This window comes from Lynx rufus, unplaced genomic scaffold, assembly GCF_022079265.1.
Source record: "Lynx rufus isolate CCGP_SWC_20201006 ecotype Redwood Valley unplaced genomic scaffold, mLynRuf1.p SCAF_1, whole genome shotgun sequence".
NCBI classification, from domain to species: domain Eukaryota; kingdom Metazoa; phylum Chordata; class Mammalia; order Carnivora; family Felidae; genus Lynx; species Lynx rufus.
In genome coordinates this window covers 175883068-175905999 of record NW_025814823.1, presented here as the reverse complement: position 1 = coordinate 175905999, position 22932 = coordinate 175883068, and the positions used below count along the sequence as shown (strand labels likewise).

Below are 22932 nucleotides of genomic sequence, written 5' to 3'. Positions count from 1 at the left end.
TACGGTGTGGAGAGCGGACTAGAATAGGACGAAGAGGTCTCAACCACGTACGTTTACAGCAGCTGTATCTTTGTGCCTGATAGACTGCACCAAGTCTCCCAGCTAAGCCACGCTGGGGAGTGGGGGTGGTGGAATGGAAGGTGAAGGGAGAGTCCCGCGTGAGGTCAACAGGCAGGACAAGGACGTACGCAGTTCCAGGCTCGGCACAGAGGCTGGGGAGACCCGCCTCCCCTTCCAGATCCCTCTGGGGCGGAGCTCGGGCCAAAGCACGTGATGCCCGGGGACCCACCTTTACTGTGGGCAGGCCTCCCGTTCATCCTTGGTTTTACCGGTCGCCACTCGGATCCGCAAGACCCTGGCTCTTTTTCTTAGTGCTCGAGGGATCCGTTCTCTTCCGTGCGTCCCTACATGCAACTCCTGCAAAGAGAGGGGAGGGGAGATAAACAGCGAAGGAGTCCTGTGCCCACACTAAAGATGGCAACCTGCTGCGCTCACTCTGGGTCGGGGAGCGGGTTCCAGTCGCCAGGCCTCACTGGGCGAGGCGCAGACGGAAGGGGCGTCTCTCGAGGTAAGCTTTCGACCTTCCTGGGAGGGGACCGGAGCCGGGGGGCGTGGCCTCGTCTAAATTCTAACAGCTGATTGGTATTTCGACAGGTGGGCGGGGTGCCCTCGGTACCCCACCCCTCCCTCTTCGAACCGGAAGTGTCTCTCGGTCTTTCCAGCTGGTTGTCATTTCACTCGGCTCGGTCCTGAGGAGAAGGACTCAGCCGCGGCTGCGGGACCCGGACACCGGGAGGCGGTGGCGGCGGCGGCGGCGGCGGCGGCGGCATCGGCGACAGCAGAGGAGGAAGAGGAGGAAGAAGGAGAGCAAAAGAAGAGCCAGGCGGAGTCCGCAACAACGACAGCGGGGACTGCGGGACCGGGGCAAAGTGACGGCGGCGGCGGCGACGACGGCCCAGCAACCGTGAGGAGAAACAAAAGCCTTCTAAATTATAGATTTTTTTTTTAATCTGAGGGAAAGAAGAGAGAGCACAAAGGGGGGAGGCCCTTTTCTTTTAGAATAACTACACTAGTGGGTTTTCCCTTTTTTTCCTCTCCCTGCCCCCCCACCCCCCAGCCCCCCCACCCCCCCCTGCGGAGAATCGAACTGAGAGAACTGAACAAACCGCCCCTGGGTCCCATGAGGGAAAAAAACCCCGGAGCCGCAGAGAGGGGAAGAGGCCGAAACTGCAGGACCTTCCAGGTCGCCCCGTTGGTCCCCGCACCCCCGGGCCGCCAGCTCCCTGTCGTCGAGTCTCGCTAATCCTTGCTGATCGCGATCCCCCCAAGAGGGAGAAACGGGTGTTTCCAACCCCTTTCATGGGGGAGAGGAGGCCGGGGGGGAGCCCAGGAACAGCGACCGCAGCAAGATCTGCACCCAGAGCCTCAGGAACAGCCCCCGAGGCCAAAACTGCGCCCCGTGAAAGAGCAGAAACAGGACCGGGAACAGCAGAGACCTCCCTGCGATCATCTTTCCATTAGTCAATGCTGATTTCCTCTCCCGCAACCAGGAATTCACCTCCCGCCCCAGATAACCTAATATAATCTATATATATAAATATATAATATATAATGTTCTTAAATTATTCCTGATTTTTTTTAACCAAGCTGCCAAGAAAAGAACGTATTCTCCTCTTAGCCCTATTCTAATTTTTATGTGAGTGAATCTAAACTGCTGAGGAAGACCATATGTGATTGTTAAATTATATATATATATATTTTTACTCCGCGCAAGGCTTATTCTTCTACATCCATAGATGCTTGAGAAGCTGTGTTTTTGTCATTCATGTACATTTTCCTTTGGAAAAAGAAAGCGCCTATTTTACTAACCAAAGACTTGAGTTTTGCCCTCTTCGTTTTTATTCCCTCCTAGAAACAAGCCCAGTCGGATTCATGTCCATGTGTTAAGAGACTTTTTTTTTTTTTTAGTTTTTTTTTTCTTTCAGAGACCAGAATTCCAAATCAGAACTATTTCGAGTGATAAGCTGCGATCTTTGAGCTAGCTATATAAATAAGACACTGCAAACAGACAACTTAAATTTCGGGTGGAGGACGCAAAGACGCGGGACATCGGGTTGCCCTTTTTTATCATAAGATTCTGATCCTAAAAGTGATAAATGGGGGATTACGGGTTTGGAGTGCTAGTGCAAAGCAATACTGGGAATAAATCTGCTTTTCCAGTCAGATTCCATCCACATCTGCAGCCTCCACACCATCACCAAAATGCCACCCCCAGCCCTGCTGCTTTTATAAATAATAACACAGCTGCCAATGGCAGCAGTGCGGGGTCAGCTTGGCTCTTTCCCGCTCCAGCTACCCATAACATTCAGGATGAGATACTGGGGTCAGAAAAAGCAAAAAGTCAGCCACAGGAACAGCAAGACCCTTTAGAAAAGCAGCAGCTCTCCCCCAGTCCAGGTCAGGAAGCCGGAATACTGCCTGAAACCGAGAAGACCAAGTCGGAAGAAAATCAAGGGGACAATTCTTCGGAAAACGGCAACGGGAAGGAGAAAATAAGAATCGAATCGCCAGTGTTGACAGGGTTTGATTATCAAGAAGCCACGGGGCTGGGGACTTCGACCCAACCCTTGACGTCTAGTGCATCGTCTCTTACTGGTTTCAGTAACTGGTCGGCAGCGATAGCACCTTCTTCCTCTACAATCATCAATGAAGATGCAAGTTTCTTTCACCAGGGAGGGGTCCCGGCTGCTTCGGCCAATAACGGTGCTCTGTTGTTTCAGAATTTCCCCCATCACGTCAGCCCTGGCTTTGGAGGCAGCTTCTCCCCTCAGATCGGGCCTCTGTCACAGCACCACCCTCATCACCCTCATTTCCAGCATCATCACAGCCAGCATCAGCAGCAGAGGAGGTCTCCCGCCAGTCCCCATCCCCCGCCTTTCACACATAGAAATGCTGCTTTTAACCAGCTGCCTCATTTGGCGAATAATCTTAACAAGCCCCCCTCTCCGTGGAGCAGCTACCAGAGCCCCTCTCCTACACCATCTTCTTCGTGGAGCCCGGGAGGTGGTGGATATGGTGGCTGGGGAGGTTCCCAAGGCCGAGATCACCGCAGAGGGCTGAATGGAGGAATAACGCCCCTGAACTCCATCTCGCCTTTGAAGAAAAATTTTGCAAGCAATCATATTCAGCTGCAGAAGTACGCTCGCCCCAGCTCTGCCTTTGCTCCTAAATCCTGGATGGAAGATAGCTTGAACAGGGCTGACAACATTTTTCCTTTTCCGGTAAGATTATGTTCCATTTATAGATTAAGATGAATAAGGAAATTGCATGGTGTAGTATCTGTTTAACTAAAGAGAGTTTGAATTGTTCATGCGCATATCAGAACTCTTCTGAGAAAATGAGTTAATTACCAGACGTTATTTTGGCAGGACAGGAGTATAATTTGGAACAAAATATTCAGCGGTTTCTTTGGGAAATTTCTAATTGTAATCTCCCCCATAGATAATAGTATGAATTGGCGTACTTATGAATACCACATAGCTAATGATGTCAGATTTATTAACTGTAATACCTTTCTAGCCTGACAGGATCAGCAGGGTTGGTTTTTTCCCTACTTTTTTAGGTGGGAATAAATAATGTATAGATACAAGTATATTTCACTGTGGAAACTGATGATCATTTTCTGCCCACATGAAGTAACTAGATGACAGAATTCATGTTTTTCCTCCACTGTAGTGTAGGGTAGTGTTTCAGTGAAAACCAACTATTGAATTATAGTTTTCTCCCTGGTTACATTTTAAACCTGGAACCTCTCTGAACCTTGCAGTGTGAACAGTCTGAATTCATCAATTCAGCAATTCCTCTTAAACCTCTTTGCAAATTCCGGCCTGCCCTGTTCAGTAAGGACTGGTACAGAAATGATCTAAATGTTTTCTTCATCCCCATTTATTTTCAAATACCATGAAACTGTTGATCTCAGAGTGACTCTTTCATGATGCCTTTCATCCATTTGTTTATTTTCCAGTGTTAACACTAGGGGTGTAGATAAACCGTTCCTAAAAATAGATCCAGGCAAAGATCACTTGTCTTTCTGGCCACCAGTGTATCTTTACTCTGTAAGAGTCACATTGTTTGATGTTTTTGAATTAATGAGCAGCCGGTCTGGTTGACAGATACGACATAAAGGGAATTTCGTAGTTAATTGAGCATCAGATGCCCCACTGAGTTTGTACACTTCGGGGGTATGATTGTTTATATGTGTTTAGGAAATTTATATGGGATGATAAGCTAACACTGGGTCAGGCCTCACAATGACCCCACAAGGTAAGTTCTATTGTTATCCCCATTTTGCAGAGGAAAAAATTGAGTATCAGAAAGATATAACTTGTGCAAAAGCACACAGCTGATTCGAGTGCCAATTCTAGGTTAAAAAAACAAGGATTAAAATACATGTCTGTATACCTGCGTATGTACATATGTGTGTATGTACATTGTGTGTGTGTATATACACATGCATGCACCACAGATAGAGGGTTATTGTAGAGACGTTTTCTGCAAGGGCTAAAGCAGATTACAAAATAGTTGCAATGTCCCCAAATATGATGTCAGCACAAGCAGAATTATCTGTTTTGATTAATCATTTGCTTAGTGGGAGGGGAAGTTTGCTAAGAGAATCCTATGTCATTCCAAGGAATTAAATGTCCCTTCCCTGAAGGATTCAGGTGTAACAGTTAGGATGTATCTTAAAATATTCCATTAAGTTTATTTTAGAGTTTTAAACTTTTTTTTTTTTTTTTTTTTTTTTTTTGCCTAAGTATCAAAAAGCTGTTGGCTTTTGCTTTTATAAAGGATTCTTTATTCAAAACTGAAGAGCAGTTATCTTGTGTTAGTGGTTAGGTAAAAAGTCTGTTTTTAAAAAAGTTGCTTTTAGTACTCTTTGGAACATAAATTTAAAGAAAATGTAGTGCAAAGGTGACTTTTATGAATTATTCGTATGTTGCTAATTTTTAGATCTGAGATGGCATTCTGTACATTTCAACTGATTAAGATTGGTTCAGAACTGAATACACTTTATTTTACTACTATACAGTGACAGAATGAACTTATGTGACCTCATGCTTTATTTTCTGTTCTCAGTTTACTGATTTTTGATAAAGATTTGCTTTGGGAAAAATAAAAAATTCAGAAAATGAATAAACTATATATATGCACATTATTAGTATTTTGGGGGGGCTAATGGAATGTGTTTAACGTGAAATCTTTCGGTTAAGTTGGAGGTGTATATGAAATAATAATAGAATAGACTAAGATTGATCCTAAAACTAACTAACTAGGAAACTAACTCTTCCCTTAGGATTGTTGTCTATTATGCTGAGGATGGGAAAAAGGATGAGTCAATATACTTGGCTCAAATATGGTAGGATTAGAAAGTAGATTGTTGATTACTGCTCACCGTCCCCACCATTTTTAGGAAAGGGAGTGGGGTTCAGGGAGCCAAGAGCAAGTGTGGTGGTGATTTGAAAGTCACAATAGAAACAAGGGATTTTAAAAAATCTTAATTGGGTTTTGAAAAAAAATCACACGAAGTTAGTAAACTGACTGCTGTAGTGCTTACTTAAATGAATGTAGTTCTGTGTGTGTGTGTGTGTGTGTGTGTGTGTGTGTGTGTGTGTGTATTTTAACAATTACTCTTTTGAATTGGTTTTTGGCAAAAAAGAAAAAATGCCATTTTGAGTTGGTATGGATTACTTGGTTAAATTTAATATGAAAAACTCAAAGAAACACTTATTTGACTGGGAGCCTAGAGACCTAGGTTATGGTCTTGGCCCTATCAATATCATAGCATTTGGGGACCTCGGTTTCTCCATAAAATGTGGGGGATGATGGAGGTGATGCCTAAGTTCCTTATGATCCTGAAGTGAGCTACTGTGAAATTGCAATTGCTGCGACCACAACCACACTCTTTCCTAACCGCTGCCATTTTTTAATTTATTACCCTAAAAGCTATTAATTTTAGGAAAGAAATTTTATAGATATTAGTAATTCAGTTTCAATGGCTATTGTCAAGAATTCCTAACGTGTTGTGTAGAGATCTGGAAACGCACCACAGAAGTTACAGGATCCAGCTTACATGGCCACATTATAATGTTAGTATTCAATCAAAGGCCAGCATGGTATTGTTACATTGAAAGGAAAGAATTCACCTGATACGTAACTAACACCAGGCAATGTTTGTTTTAACTTGAAATAAATCAGAATGTTTTTCACATTTGTTTAGTGCAGGTTTGAGTACGTACAGTGAATTGAAATTGAGGATAACGTCTTCAGTTAGTTTTTTTTGTCCAGCCTTAACATTCTCTTTTATCCATGTGTGCGGAGCAAGAACAGAGATTTCAAATATGTGAATAATCCTCTAAATAACTGATATTTAGTTATACAAGGCATTGTATTTTGTGAATATTTTTTGTATTACAAAAAATAAGGTCTTTTTCTAGTTTTTGTTTTGTTTTTGCTTAGTTTAAAGCTTTAATTAATACGAACTCAAATGACATGCCTCAAATCCTGTTTTCAGATACCACTAATGTATATAATTATATATACCTAATATAATTATATATATTGTATAATTAATATAATAATAGCTAACATGCTTATGGTATTCAGTTTTACATATATTAACTCATTTAATTCATTCAACAATCCTATGGGGTAGAAATTATTATTACTTTTCAGACACAAGATTTGGCTTTTAACCAGTATACTACAGTGCCTCTTGACATAAACATAATACAGGTTTTGGGGGAGAATGCCTCCTAGAAGCAAGTAAGATGAGAGGAAAAATTTTATAGTTTGAATGGTTGGTACATGCTAATCAAAAGATGTAAGTTTTGAAAGTGGAAAATAATATAAAATAATAGAATATACTTCTCAACTTTAAAATGTTAAGCTTACATAATATTCAAGTCAATTTTTTTTTGTTTATTTTTAGTATGTACTATATGTCAGGCACTGGCATAGGACTTCTCAATCCTATGAGGTTTGGTTTTATTGTCCCGATTTTAAAATGAAGAAACAAGGTCCATATTCATGTGATTAAAGGCATGATTTGACTCTTACATTAAGGAGGAAAAAAAAAAAAATTCCTTGTCCTGCCAAACACATCCTGGAATTTCAATGTCCAAACCAAATAATATATTGGGGCACTTGCCAATAATTATATTTGAATACAGCACTTCTTTGGAGAGGTGCCTATTTTCTGTCCTTACAGGGAAGTAAAGGAGAATTGTATAGTATATATTCTGATACTCTCTTATCTGCAGCTCAGTTATACTCACACCTCCATTAGCTAAATACCAGCAAATAGACAATAAATAAATAAATAAATAAATTAATTAATTAATAAAAAGGCGGGGGGGTGGGCAAAATCTTTCCTAAAGACCATCCTAATACTTGATAGGGAGACATTTTGGGATTTAGAGCCCATTTGCTTTTACTTAAGACACAGTCACCATGGATTTGTCTTAACCAGGCAAATAACTCATGTCACTTTAATAACTCTGCTTGTGTTGTAAGTTTATTGATCCTTAAAATGATATATGGCATCTTATATTTGAAAACAGAAAGTTACTACATTGCTTCACTTCTGAAAGTCATGGTGAATTATTGCAGTTGTCTAAGTGCAACCTCATTACAGTTTTGGTTTTTTAATAGCGTCCTGGGAGGGAATCTTTGTATAGGAAACATTTTCTATTACTTTGTATTTCTTCATATTAGAAGAAGGAAAATTCATTTTTTAAACTATAAAGTATGGGTTGGATTGTTTTGGCTCCAGCAGAATTGAGATATTGGAACAACTTTGGAAAAAGCCTACCAGATACAATTTTGTGTCTTTTTGTAGAAAACCTTTCAACTAGGTTTAATTGCTTTTCTGATGGAATCAAAACTTGGGCAGGGTAGAGTGGTTTTTTTTACTATTATTTTTTGTTGTTGTCTTCACAGAAGCCATGGAGTGTGATCAACACATTGTTCTATGTCTTTCAGGAAAAACCTGTTTATAGCAAGCCTAATGAACTTGGTTGTTGCTAGCTGCAACTAGAAAGATGCTCTTAGTTCGTGGGTTTACACTTTTGAGAATAATTCTTGTTGGTGTTCATGAGAAAGAATGGAAAAGTAGTCTTAAAGTTAACGTATGCCTAGTTTAAATTTAACAGCCCGTGTTTATTTTTTTAAGAACTTTATCTTGCTGTAAGGAAAATAAGCTTGAAGATCCATTATCACATATTTTCAACACTACATTGTACTTCAGTTTTTGGTCCCAGCACAGATAAGATAATGTATAGAATTAAGGCAGGGAGCCCATAACATGAGCATTCATTTTAATATTTCCTGACAGACTCATTTTATATTTAATTGTTCAGAGAAAATTGCTCTTGCAGAAATTAAAGTATGTTTTCACCGTGATAAATTGATAGCGATGTGTAATTTTTTAACTTCAAAATTAGTATAGGTTCTCATCACATTTTATATTATTGAAACAGAAGGGGTTCCACTTTCAGGGTTTCAGAAAATTCTTAGTAGCTAGAAAGATAAAGGTACAGTCCTCTTTTTAATCAGTTTTTGAAGGTGAAACTTGAAAAATTATCAAGAAAGCCGATTTTATGACGCCAAACAAACACGAAGTAGAGTGAAGCACAGGCTCTGGTTCTTAGCAAAACAATGAAATTACTTACAATTATGGTATCTACTAAAGATTTTTAACAGTCCTTTGTACCGCCTCTCTCATGCTATATATTTTATTTACGTTTTACTCCTTTTGCATGAGCTAGATGCAATCCAGGACAGATAAAACATTTAGCAGAATTATCAATTTTCTTGAGAAGTTTTATAATTGTGTATACGCTTAAAATTTCATTAGGATTGGCAGACTGTATCTTTCAGTACTTTGAAAAATTTTACCTGTAGTTATTTTGAGCAATTTAGAACATTTCATTGCCTTTGTATACATTAAAGGAGACTGTTTCAAAGGAGAATTTGTGATTTTTTTGGTAAGAGATAGGAAAAGGTACCAGGGATTTGAATTGGGTATATTTTAGCATTTATTCTGGAATTTAGTTTTGTTTTGTATATTTTAATTTATTTAGCACATATTTAATGAGCACTTCCTATGTTATCGACCAGGGGCAAGACTAGATGTCTCATAAAAGTTGTTTTGGTTTGATTTATAATTTATTTCTGATCTGTGCTAGTCCCTGAATGATACTAAACATACTTTTTTTTTTTTTTATCTCATTATAAATAAAATTGGCAATTGATAGTTTCAGGTCATTTTAATCCATGAGCTGTTTTAATTTTTTTTAATGTTTATTTGAGAGAGAGAGAGAGAGAGAGAGAGAGAAGTGAGAGAGAGAGAAAGAGAGAGAGAGAGAGGGAGGGGCAGAGAGAGACAGAGACACTGAATCTGAAGCAAGCTCCAGGCTCTGAGCTGTCATCACAAAGCCCAACGCAGGGCTCTAACTCAAGAACCAGGAGATCATGACCTGAGCTGAAGTTGGAAGCTTAACCGACTGAGCCACCCAGGCACCCCTCCATGAGCTGTTTTGAACTTTAAGGCAAATTAAGAGATCCACCTTTAGCTATAACAAAAGCAATGTGTTAATGGTATTTTCAAATATTTCATTAATGGTCACATTTATAAATATATGCTTGGGTGCAACATGTGCTTATTTAAGTTCTGTGGCAAAATGGCAAACTTTAACCTATGGTTAACAGAATTCAGGCCTTATGACACGTAAAGGAGAAAACTCCATCAGCCACTTACAGGTCCTCTCTCATGTTTGCAAACTGAATTAATAAAAGTTCAAAGTCTTAAGCCATGCCAGTACTTTTCATATTTTAGAGTATTTAGATTGGGCAATTTCTGTTTGCTGAACATTTACCAGAAATATCCCAATCATTTTTTTTATAGATCTAAACTACATTATAGTTAATCCCTCAGTATTATACATTTTAAAGCCATATTTATATTTAAATATTATGTAACATACTTTTAATAGTAGTTCTTCCAGGTGTTTTTGAGGAACTCATCTGAGTGCTCATCAGTAAAATAGCTGTTGTTATTTTACATCTGTAAAAACCTTTAAAATAAAAGTCAACATAAGAATGTTGCTATTCAGAAAAAGCTCCTAATTATAGTATGGAAGTCAGAGCTGGGTTCCACATATGCCTCTGCCACTTACTGTACGACCTAGGGCAAGCTACTCAACCTTCCTGATCCTTCATTTTCTCATTTGCTTTGACAGGTGATCACATAGAAATATTGATTCAATGGGGCGCCTGGGTGGCTCAGTCGGTTGGGCGGCCGACTTCGGCTCAGGTCATGATCTCGCGGTCCGTGAGTTCGAGCCCCGCGTCGGGCTCTGTGCTGACAGCTCAGAGCCCGGAGCCCGTTTCAGATTCTGTGTCTCCCTCTCTCTGACCCTCCCCCATTCGTGCTCTGTCTCTCTCTGTCTCAAAAATAAATAAACATTAAAATAAATTAAAAAAAAAAAAGAAATATTGATTCAAAATCTTGCAATTAGCATGTCTTCTTAAAATATGAAAACCATTGTATAACTTGTGTCTGGTAATTTGACCTTAATTTTAAAGAAGACTTTCATAACCCAAACTATAATTTTTTTTTTTTAACGTTTATTTATTTTTGAGACAGACAGAGACAGAGACAGAGCATGAACGGGGGAGGGTCAGAGAGAGGGAGACACAGAATCTGAAACAGGCTCCGGGCTCTGAGCTGTCAGCACAGAGCCGACGCGGGGCTCGAACTCACGGACCGCGAGATCATGACTTGAGCCGAAGTCGGCCGCTTAACCGACTGAGCCACCCAGGCGCCCCAAACTATAATTTTTAAAAAGAAAGTCACCGTACTTAAATGATAGTGGAATTCAAAGCTAGATGATGTTCTCACTTTCTTGAACACTGCTAAAAAAATTATTGACTTTTTTTGGTCTCTATTTTGGCAAAATGTTTTCCCTCATGACTTTTAAATTTTTTATTAGGAAAAAAAATTAAGCATATTCAATAGTAGACAAAATAGTATAACAGAGCCCCATGTACATGTCATCGGGCTTTAACAATGATCAACTCGACAGTCTCCTGTATCTTCTTATGTTATTTTCATGTTATTTTATTTTATTTTTAATTAATGTTATGTATTTATTTATTTATTTTTGAGAGAGAGAGAGAGAAAGAGAGAGACAGAGTGTGAGTGGGGGAAGGGCAGAGAGAGAGGGAGACACAGAATCTGAAGCAGGCTCTGGGCTCTGAACTGTCAGCACAGAGCCCGACGCGGGGCTCGAACTCACAAACTGTGAGATCATGACCTGAGCCGAAGTTGATGCTTAACCGACTGAGCCATCCAGGCGCCCCACTTTTCATGTTATTTTAAAGCAGTTTCCAGATAGTGTATCATTTTAACTGTAAATGCTTTAGTATGTGTCTCTAAAAGATTAGGATTTTGTTCCCCCACCCCTCCCCACCACAACAGCAGCAACAACAACAACAACAACAACAACAACAACAACAACATTTCATGGGTATTTTTAAGCCAAGATAGTGAGAGGGGCGCCTGGGTGGCTCAGTTGGTTGAGCATCTGACTTCAGCTCAGGTCATGATCTCGCGGTCTGTGGGTTCAAGCCCCGCGTCAGGCTCTGTGCTGACAGCTCGGAGCCTGGAGCCTGCTTTGGAGTCTGTGTCTCCATCTCTTTCTGCCTCTCCCCTGCTCATTCTCTGCCTCTCTCTCTGTCAAAAATAAATAAACTTAAAAAAAAAAAAGAAAAGAAAAGATAGTGAGAAACTGAAGCAAGGCCCACATTCTGTTGCACCTGCTCAGCTTGTTTCACCACTCAAGCTGGTGCTAATCTCTAAGGAAATCACTGCTGGCTTCATTTCCTCCCTCTGGGCAGAGAAGGGTGTTGGTAGTCACTTGGCTATCAGGAAAAAAAAAGGAGAGATCCAACAAAAATGCCAAAACGTATCAATTGATGACCGAAAATTTGGGAGAGGATGGTCTAGTTTTCTTCTATCCACCTTATTCTTTCCCCAGGTTCAGGCTTCTGTGGACTTGTGAGAAGGATCTCTGAAAGGAGAGAGAACAGGACACGACTGGGAGCTTTTGGGGTGTATTTTTGTTTGTTTTTGTTTTTTAAGAAGAATTGAGCGATTTGGGGCTTTTGTTGGACTGCATCAGATTTTTTCACCTCTTGCAAATGTCTGATACTTTCAATGGTCCATGCACTGGGAGTACATGACCACGGCAAGCAGACTTCTTGAAGTGTACAGTCTGGGCCAGAAGTACCTTATGCTCAGGAAACTCTGGGGAGCTAAGGATATGGGGGTGGGAATTGTGAGGGCCCAGAAAGGCTGACACTGGGCACAGGCTGCTTTTTGACATTGCTCTCAAGGTTCCCAAAAAAGATGTCGTGGGTTATAGGACACGGGCCTCAGTTTAGGAATAAAGATTGTGCATTTGGGTGACCATTTTCCTTGCTGACTTAGAACCTGATCCGGCCCAGCAGACATGGAACAGAGGAACTCTGATAGGCAGTAAGCTTCCAAAGGCAGAGGAAGGGCCAGAAGGGGCTAAATGACTTCATTCCTTAGTGTTGAGTTTTAGTAGTATTTACCTATTTTCCTTAAGCTAGTGACTTCTTGCCCTGAGTAGTTTATTAAGTAGGAGAAATATTTTTTTCCATTTCAGTTTCCTATGAAAATGCGCTACAGGAAATAGCACAGCAGCTGAATTATTCAGATATAACAGTTCCTAATTTAGTATATTACTTTCAGGCTCTTTTGCTATTTCACTAGAGAGAGAAGGGGCAGAAAGACTGTTTATTGAATAGATCTACTAACGACCGGGCATTTTGCACAATCTGTTCAGATACCTTATCTTTTTCCTCACCGCGATTTATTATCTTCATTTTGCTGATGAAACCAAGGTTCACAGATGCTGTGGCATCAAGATCACTTGTCTAGTAAGTGGTCATTTAAACTCAGGTCTGAGAATTTTTCCAAAGAAGACTTCCAGATGGCCAGCAGACACATGAAACGATACTCAGTGTCACTCCTTATCAGGGAAATACAAATCAAAACCACACTGAAATACCACCTCACGCCGGTCAGAGTGGCTAAAATGAACAAAATCAGGAGACTGTAGATGCTGGTGAGGATGTGGAGAAACGGGAACCCTCTTGCACTGTTGATGGGAATGCAGACCGGAGCAGCCGTTCTGGAAAACAGTGTGGAGGTTCCTCAAAAATTTAAAAGATAGCATTGCTGGGCATTTACCCAAGGGATACAGGAGTGCTGATGCATAGGGGCACTTGTACCCCAATGTTTATAGCAGCACTCTCAACGATAGCCAAACTATGGAAACAGCCTAAATGTCCATCAACTGACGAATGGATAAAGAAGATGTGGTTTATATATACAATGGAATACTACCTGGCAATGAGAAAGAATGAAATCTGGCCATTTGCAGCAACGCGGATGGAGCTGGAGGGTATTACGCTAAGTGAAATAAGTCAGGCAGAGAAAGACAGATACCATATGTTTTCACTCTTATGTGGATCCTGAGAAACTTAACAGAAGACCATGGGGGAGGGAAAGGGGAAAAAGAAGTTACAGAGAGGGAGGGAGGCAAACCGTAAGAGACCCTTGGATACTGAGATCAAACTGAGGGTTGATGGGGGGCGGGGGGAGAGGGGAAAGTGGGTGATGGGCTTTGGGGAGGGCACTTGTTGGGATGAACACTGGGTGTTGTATGGAAACCAATTTGTCCATAAATTATATTAAAAAAATAATAAACTCAGGTCTTAGAATAGAATAGACTTTAATTATTTCTCTCTGCCAGGCAAGGTGAGAATGAACAAATAGTCAACAAAAAGAAGGGGTCTGTTGACCCAGGAATGACTAATCAAGTCTGGAAAGGCAGCCAGCTTGTTTTGTAAATTCAGTTAAGTGGTGACAAGAAGTGTTTACCATTTCAAGGATCTCTAATGCTCAAAATGAGTGTGGTTTATTTAGTGAAGGTGGAATAAAATTTTCTTCTCAAAGGCTTTCTGGAGGGATCTGATTCATCAGTTCACATGGGAGCAAATGGAGCTATTGATCCAATCAGAGTAAAACACCAACGGCATTCATTCATTTAGTTATAGTTTTTTATAGGGAGCATTTGGTAGCCTATGGTCTCTTAAGATTCTGCCTTAGTTATTAAGCTGTCATAATGAGAAAGTACTGATGGAAGAGGAAACACGTGAAGAAATATGAGATGATCCTGAGTGTGGTTTCTTCTCCTGCAGATAATTACCTCTTTGACTTTAACCTCTGACACTTGTTCTCTGCATTCAGGCCCTGTATATAGCAAAGGACTTCATACTTGCTGGGCGTTTACACATTGAAATTTCTAGGTCACGGTGAGGCTTACTTAAACGGACCACTTTTCTAAGCTTCTCTGACGTCAGACTCTACCACTTACCGTGTGACTGGGAGAGCGATTATTTAACTTCTTATAGCATCATTTACCTAAAATGGGGATGATAATTGTATGCACTTTATGTGATGGTTGTGAGGAACCAATGTATGTATATCATACATAACTCACATAAGATGCACAGCACTGAACCAGGAGGAACGTGTTGGCCACTTTAATAATGGTGGTGACAATAATGAAGGGCTTCTACTCTGCACATGTGCAGCGTATCTGTGGCTGTGTAGATGAGTGGTGCTCACAGTCCACTGGGGGGATGGCTGTGATGGAACTTTGTCAGCATCATGTGGAATGGTGGCATGTTAGGGGGGATGGGCAAAAGGGACTCGTTTCTGCACAGGGATTTGAGGGTCATCTGGAAGCGGACTCATGAAAGTTGACTTAGGTAGTCTTTTTTGATGCCTGTGGGCTTACATATTTAACCAAGAAGAACATTCACATCTTGGCAAATCTTGGATTAAAACTCCCGTAGTACCTTTGATTAATTATGGACTGTACTGGCATCTCAGACTTCCTATTTATCTTGGCAGCCGACATCCTGGCATAGACTTTCCTTTCAAACCAAAATATTTTCTTTTCCCTTCTTCACTAGGGAAAGTTTAAGCCAGAAAGAGAAACTTCCATTAGCTGATAGAGATACATAGTTGTCTGGGAAGTGGTGATCACAATGCTGTCTGTCTTTGCAGGGAGAGAGTGAGCGAAGGGAGTAGTAGCTGACTTTTGGCTTTGGTTCTTAATAATGTGGCTGTATTCAGTTAAGTACTTTTTGTGTGTTAGATCCAGTCTAGTTATGCAAAAACATGCTAACCCAAGTATAAACAGGCAAGAACCAGTAGTAGAGTGGTCATGGTGGTTGAATTGTTGAAATTGAACTTGATTGTAATCTTTTTCCAAGTTAGGCGTCTCGGGGCTTGGAGAGGGCTTTGTTTTGGGTTCTGAGAGCAATCCCTTCGCTTTATGCAGAAACCTTAAAATGGGTGACGTAGACTATTTAAGCTGGACTGTATCGTGGCCAGTCAGCCAGGATGTAACTCACAAACACAACCCCAAGTATCTAAGGAAGTTAACCTATTGAATGTAATTGCTTAACTCAGTGCCACTCAAAGTGTGGTCCCTGGCTTCACTTAGAAATTTACTAGAAACGTGAATTCGTGGATCCTACCCAGGCCTACTGAATGAGATACTTTTGTGGGTAGACCTAATCTATGTTTTGACAAGATCTCCAGATGATTCTGATAGACTCTCGAGCTTGAGAATCACCGTCTCTCATACGCTCTCAAGTTTTAGAATATCCATCTGGATGTTGAAAAAAAAAAAGCCATGAATGATGATTTTGGTTTGTGGTATAACTGCAGTCTAGTTGTTCTTCCTGTGTCAATAGACCGACAGGTTCATGTGTTTCTTTTGGCTACTCCTGGAATGTTCTGAAAAGCCATGTCATCAGATATTTGCTGATGTAAGGCTTCCTATTTTGCCATGGCAGTCAGGATCACTCAGGTGTAAGTTAAAAGGACGTGTCCTGCTGTTTGAAGTACTAATTTGTTTTATCAGAACATTATTTTTTATCAACTTGGATTTTCATATTAGCTTGTATGGTTTTTTCCCATTAGAAATGGTTGTGTGAGGTACAGATGACAGAAACTGAAACCAACCAGTTACTGACCTGCAACTCTATATGTTACATATAACAATTAGGATTACAAAATAAAATGAGGTCTAAGTGTCGTAGTCAGGTTTGCTTTGCTGAGCCTTGAAAATAATTGGTACTCTTCTATCTTCATTCAGGATTAAGCTCACATGTTCTAGAGTCAGAAGGCCTGGGTTCAAATTCTGCCCCTCCACTTACCTCGCGTTGATACAGTTATTTAATCACTCTAAGTTTCCATTTCTTCGTCTGTGAAAAGGGGTAATTACGGAACATACCTAACTGTATAGGATTTTTGTGAGGAATAAAGAAGATCATATATATAAAGCATTACAGTGTGATAAGTGTTAGCTACTAATGTTAGTGGTATTCTACTGTTACTACCACTTCTGTGGTTGGCAGTAGAAAGCCTAGAGTGGCATTTGTGGTAGGTTTTTAATTTGTGCACCATATCTATTTGCCACCTCGACAGAAAGAAGGAAGATGAGGCTTCTTTTCGTATCTTCTTGGTACCTCTGACATAATCCTATATTATCCTTATACATACTCTTACACATTTTATTCTTTCTTTCTTTATTGAGAAATATTCCAGTGCCTACAATTGGTTGGGCACTTGCCAGCACATTCCTGCTCCCTGGACCTTTACAGCAGAGTATCTCATTTATACCAATGTATGTCTTTTGTTTTATTTTTATTAACATTTTTTTTCTTAACGTTTATTTTTTTGAGAGGGGAGGGGAAGAGAGTGAGGGAGACACAGAATGTGAAGCAGGCTCCTGGCTCTGAGCTGTCAGCACAGAGCCCGATGTGGGGCTCGAACTCACGAACCGTGAGATCATGAACTGAGCCGAAGTCGAACGCGTAACTGAGCCACCCTGGCACCCCTGTGTAAATGTATGTCTTAATTAGTGTGGTCCTTTGACTGCTTACCCAAGGAATTACTGCCTGCTCTGGAGGGCGATTTAGGCTTGAATCCTGACTAAGCTGCTGAACTATGCAGTAACCTGTCTGTGCAGTAAACAGAATTTTCCTTAGTCTTAGTTTTTATCATGAAAACAGGAATAATGCCATCTAACTTAGAAGGAGGTTTGAGGATTAATTAAGACAGTATTAATAAAGTACTTAAGGGGCGCCTGGGTGGCTCGGTCGGTTAAGCGTCTGACTTTGGCTCAGGTCATGATCTCACGGTCCGTGAGTTCGAGCCCCGCATCGGGCTCTGTGCTGACAGCTCAGAGCCTGGAGCCTGTTTCAGATTCTGTGTCTCCTTCTCTCTCTGCCCCTCCCCTGTTCATGCTCTGTCTCTGTCTGTCTCAAAAATAAATAAACGTTAAAAAAAATTTTTTTTTAAATAAAGTACTTAAAATAATGTCAGGAACTTAGTAGGTGTTCAGTAAAAGATAGTTCTGTTTTTCTGCCTTTTCTCCCTTTAGGCTGCCAAGAGAAACAGGTGATGATGGTATGTTGAAGCAAATATGGTTTCTGGTGTTTTTTGTTTTATAGAGTCTTTGCCCTTTCACCTGAAATCAGCACATCCCCTTCAACAAATTGTTTTCAGTAAATTTTTTTTATTTAAAAAGCTTATTTTCCATTATGTATAGCATAAGAAAATGTAATGACTGTCCTGCTAAGACTTTTAAGGCTTCGTTTCTTATTAACCTGTGATTGACTCTCACCTTTTCGTGGGCACAAAATGATGAGCTTTCATTAGTCATTCTCAATTACATTTTTGCTTCCTGCCAATAGTCATCAATATAATTAAACTAAATCTTGGGAGACCACAAACTAAGGACATCAGAAAGCTGGACTACAAATATATTTTGGAGCTAGGAAGAGGTCATTATAGATCTAATCAAATGTTTTCCTTTTTCAGATCAGCAAAGAGGTCTGAAAGATGAACGTGCCCAAACTCACATGACCCACCAGTGGAGGAGTTGGGGCTTCCTAGTGTCTAATGTTCATTCCACTGATTTATGCTGATGTTCATATTTTGGTTATCAGCTCAAGTTCAATCTAGGAGAGCTGTCACTTAGCAAGTTTTTTATTTTATAGTTTACTTTCTGGGAAATGGATCCTAGAAAATAGATAAGCGATTATGATATTTGGCCCAATTAGCAATCAAAAAAAGGCAAAGTCAAAGAATGAAATAGGGAAGTCAAAGCCCTCTTATTTTGACACTTTGGTTATTGTGTAGGAAAACCAACATCGTTTGTGTTCTTGTTCCTTGGGTTTATTTATTTGTGTCTACTTCTCCACCTATTTCCTAGTGGCTCACTTAAATTTTAGTTTTGTTTTTTTTTTTAATATTTTAACTATTTATTTTTGAGAGAGAGTACAAGTGAGGGAGGGGCAGAGCGAGGGGGATACACAGAATCTGAAGCAGGCTCCAGGCTCTGAGCCATCAGCACAGAGCCTGATGCGGGATTCGAACCCACGAACCATGGGATCATGACCTGAGCTGAAGTTGGACACTTAACTGACTGAGCCACCCAGGCGCCCCTAAATGTTAGATTTTGTTTTTATTTTAATTAGAGGTTAAAAATCGATGGGAAAGACCAGTGAGAGGGAGTAAATCAAGAAGGATAAACTTTAGACCCTCTCTGAGAACAGAATGTTTACTGGACAAAATGTGTGGCTTTTGAACTCTTTGAATTGCCAAGGCATCATAAGAAATAAAATGTTATACGGATGTAGTCATTTATAATAATTGTAATAAGGCTGGACTGTGGGAAGGAATACATATTAGGCGGTTGGCAAGAATGTGGTACTTGTGCCATTGGGTCTGTACCTTGCACTTAAATCATCAGCAGTCTGTCCAGACACCATTCCCTCTTGAATCCACACAGAGCCTGAAAATCTTTCTCAACACATCACATCTGAGAATCAATACCAATTGATCAGAGTTTGTATATTGGCATTTATTTGTTAATCTTGTATTAAATCGTGAGAAATGAAAGTTAGTATGAGTGTGAAAAGGATAGAGGGTTTGTTTGTTTTTAATCCCATAAAGCATTACTGAAAATTTAAAAATTTCATTTAGGATTTTAATTTTAATATGTTCCACCAGTTACAAGTCAATGGTTATATTAGCAAAAATCTTTATGTTTCAGGCACTATGCTGGGGGAGGAGGTAATGAAGTGGCTTTGGTAAATTTCAGTACCACAGTTAGAAACTTACAGGTTAAAAGGAAGCTTATTTTTTGTTTTTTTAAATAATTTTTAAAATATTTTTTTAAATGTTTATTTATTTTTGAGAGAGAGAGGGGGCCAAGCAGGGGAGTGGCAGAGAGAGGGAGACAGAGGATCTGAAGCAGGCTGTGCACTGACAGCAGAGAGCCCAATGTGGGGCTCAAACTCCTAAGCTGTGAGATCATGACCGGAGCCAAAGTCAGATGTTTAAAGGACTAAGCCACCCAGGTGCCCCAAAAGGAAGTTTCTTTCTTTCTTTTTTTAAGTGTTTGTTTATTTTTGAGAGAGAGACAGAGCTTGAGCAGGGGAGGGCAGAGAGAGAGGGAGACACCGAAATCAAAGCAGGCTCCAGGCTCCAAACTTGGAGCACAGAGCCCGATGTGGGGCTCTAACTCATGAACCATGAGTTCATGACCTGGGCTGAAGTCGGATGCAGGAAGCTTCTTTATTTAATGGAAACAACTGTCATAAACCAAAACAAACTGCTTCTCTTCAGTGATCTTGTTACTCAGTGATTGGCAAAGTGCAAGTTCTGGAAATTCACAAGGTTGCTTACTGCTTTAGTTGCATTAAAAAAGAAAAAAAAAAAAAAAAACAGGCTGAGTATCCTCTACCCCACCACCCAGGACAGCTATTTTGGCAAAAGAAAACCTACAACTCTAAGGCAGGAAAGGGAAAATGTAAGAACAAACCTTAAGGAAATAGGAGGAAAGAAATATTTTAAATATTTAAAAATTACTTGAAGGCATTTATTTATTCATTGCTTCAGCAAACGCTTGTGCTTTCTACCTTTCAGATCCTGGGTGAGGCACAGTGATACAGAAATGTAGGGCAAAGCTTCTCAACCTGTTTCATATCATGACATATATAGAAAACGTAATATTGAAACAGAAATCATCTGTTAGGGAGTTCCTGCTACATCAGTCCTGTGAGCTTAGGCAATGAATATCTTGGCACACCGCCACCCTTTGGAGTTGTACCCATTGGGAACATTTGATGTAAGACATACTTCCTGACCTTGAGAAACTGACGACATAGGCAAGTTATCAGACACCGAGAATTCTTGCCTCCAACACTGGTTTTGTATCGGAGGTAGTAGAGACAGTGGATGGCCTAGTTATCGGTGTGGTTCGCAGATTTTGGAACAGGGGACAAATCCAGCAACTGTAGAATAAGACAGTGGAATTTTGTTTTAACTTCTTTCTCAAGTTATGCCTCAAATCCACCTAGCTTCCAAAAGAATAGGCAGTTTTGATTTAATTCAAGAGTTTTGCTTTGATTCAGTGCTTGAGATGAGGAAGGATAAAAAAACAGAGCAGTTGTCTCCCTTTTTGTGAACACTACTCTTTAGAAATTCTAATTCTGGCCACGTGTCCTCCTGCTTCTCTGTAGACCATATTGAGAAGGTGAAGATGATGAGGAAAGAATCAGGAAGAAAAGTGAGAAAGATATTCTGGAGGGAGTTGTACCAGGTCAGAGCAGAACAGCATGTTAAGGCTTCTGCTTCCCATCCCCAGCTTCATCCTCTCTACCCCCAACAAAAACCCTGTAATACTCTGTTTTAAATATTGGATTATATCCAAATATAACTGTTCTTGAGCTCCTCAAGTTGCAGAGGTAAAGAAATTGGTGTCAGGGCTGTATCTTTCTCTCTAAATAAACATTAAAAAAAAAAAAAGAAATTGGTATCCTATAACAATTCATTCAGAGAACATTCTGAATATCTACATGGTGGAGTGTGGTCAGAAGTGATCCCTATTTCAGGGAAATAGGACAGGTGGTGTTACAGAAGGACGGAGGAGAAATGCCAAGTTGATCAAAAAATGCTCTCCAGTGGAGAACGTGCTCTATCAGTCTTAGGGTTCTAGAAGTTTGCTAGGAAAGAGGAAAAGTGAGATTCCACAAATTGAAAGAAAGGGGTGGGGAATAAAATCAGGGGAACCTTTTTTAAAAAGCCAAAGCTTTGCGTTAAAAAGTAACGTAAGAGAAAATAAAGCTGAAGGGAAGGTTATAGACTCCCGCTTGTCAAATTCCTTTGGAAGCCCCTTTTCTTTAAGACGTTTGGCAGTTGTCTCTGTATGTGCACCTGTTTATTCTTCGGGTGGTTCCGAAACCTGTATTACTGCTTCCTTTCCGAGTTTAATTTTAAAATATTTTCATCTCCTACTCGTCACTTGTCAGGCTAAACTTAATCTTAGTTATCTCTAGTACTTTTCCTCCAGAAGAATGCCAGAGCGGTTGGTTCGTTGTGTATTTTCAGATTTCTCACCCACTCTTGAAATGCATTTGGTTAAGCCAGGGTTTAGACCAACAGTGTTGACCCCCTGTCTTCCCTTTAAAATTATGGCAGCAATATCAAGACTGCTTTGCCACTTAGTGGCCAAAAGACTATTGGATAACGATTTCCAAACTTTGGGTTACAAGCATATGGCTATTCGGTAGCAATCTCTACTGAATGCAGGTCGGAGCCTAAAGTGCTGAAACAAGTTTGTCAAGTTTTGCCACGTTACTGCAATCTTAAGTGGCAGACAGGTTATGAATTTTATTTTTGCATTTGTTTCATGTTGTTGACTATATGGAAACAGGTTTTAGTTGCCTTTGCTTTCTTAGTAAAAGTAAAGCTTTTATTGAAATTACTAGAAATCAAATCACTCTCTGCTGAACCCTGGGTACTTTTGTGCTTTTGATATTTTGGAAGTGTTAAAAATAAAATGTAGTAATAATGTACCTTACACATAGAGGGAGTAAAATTGCCCCTTTTTGATCTGTGTCCCATTGGATGCAGCTTATTGTCTCCTTTTATAATTAAAAACTATTTTAAAAGTGGTTTGTGGCTGTTTGTATTTGCAGGATCGCCCCAGGACATTTGACATGCACTCGCTGGAGAGTTCCCTCATTGACATTATGAGAGCTGAAAATGATTCCATTAAAGGTAATTTAAAAAATCTAACTATTTGGTTTTAGTGAATAGTTAAACATTTGTATTATCTATGTAATCTCGTGAACAATACGGCAAATATTATGGGTGCATATTTTGTATGTAGTCAGTTCCATCAACTTTATACATGGACCTCTCTTGTGAAAAAATCAAACGTATTTGGTGGGCGTCCACTGTGGGCCCTTCCCAGTACCAATTAAGAGAGCTACAAGAGTTCTAATTTAATGGGAGACACGAACCATACACTTCATTTTTTTTTTTTTTTTTTTACATCTGAGGCAAAAAGTGCTCAGTGTCTCAAACCTCTATGTGTCTCTGCTCTTGATAGTGACTGGACACTAGTCAGAGTCCAAATGCTGATAGAGGTTTTGGTCTAGTTTCACATTTTTAAAAACGGCCAGTAGTTTCCAAGTTAAAATGAAGTTTTATTATTGAAATAGTTTTTATGGATTATGTTAGGAAAAAATAGTGTTCTTTCTGCATTCTGGGCTCAATTCTATTGCTGACTGGCTCTGTTATTTTGGATCGTACACTTTCTTTTGCCTAGGCCTTAATTTCTCATCTTTATAGTAAGAGGCTTAGCCTCACTGTTAAAGTAAGGCACATATAATGGGTAAGCTTTA

The 22932-nt window shown here is 40.1% G+C and overlaps 1 protein-coding gene across 3 annotated transcripts in view; it reads left to right on the top strand.

Annotated features, from left to right (window-relative positions):
• The first annotated feature begins 725 nt into the window (after positions 1-725).
• CPEB4 (cytoplasmic polyadenylation element binding protein 4) overlaps positions 726-22932 on the top strand; it is a 66195-nt gene continuing 43988 nt past the window's right edge. For all 3 annotated transcript variants that reach the window (XM_047091001.1, XM_047090990.1, XM_047090983.1), the window contains exons 1-2: positions 726-3281; positions 22222-22303. In XM_047091001.1, the coding sequence (XP_046946957.1) occupies positions 2157-3281; positions 22222-22303 (1207 nt within the window). In that variant the 5' untranslated portion in view covers positions 726-2156. The remainder of the gene's footprint in view (positions 3282-22221; positions 22304-22932) is intronic.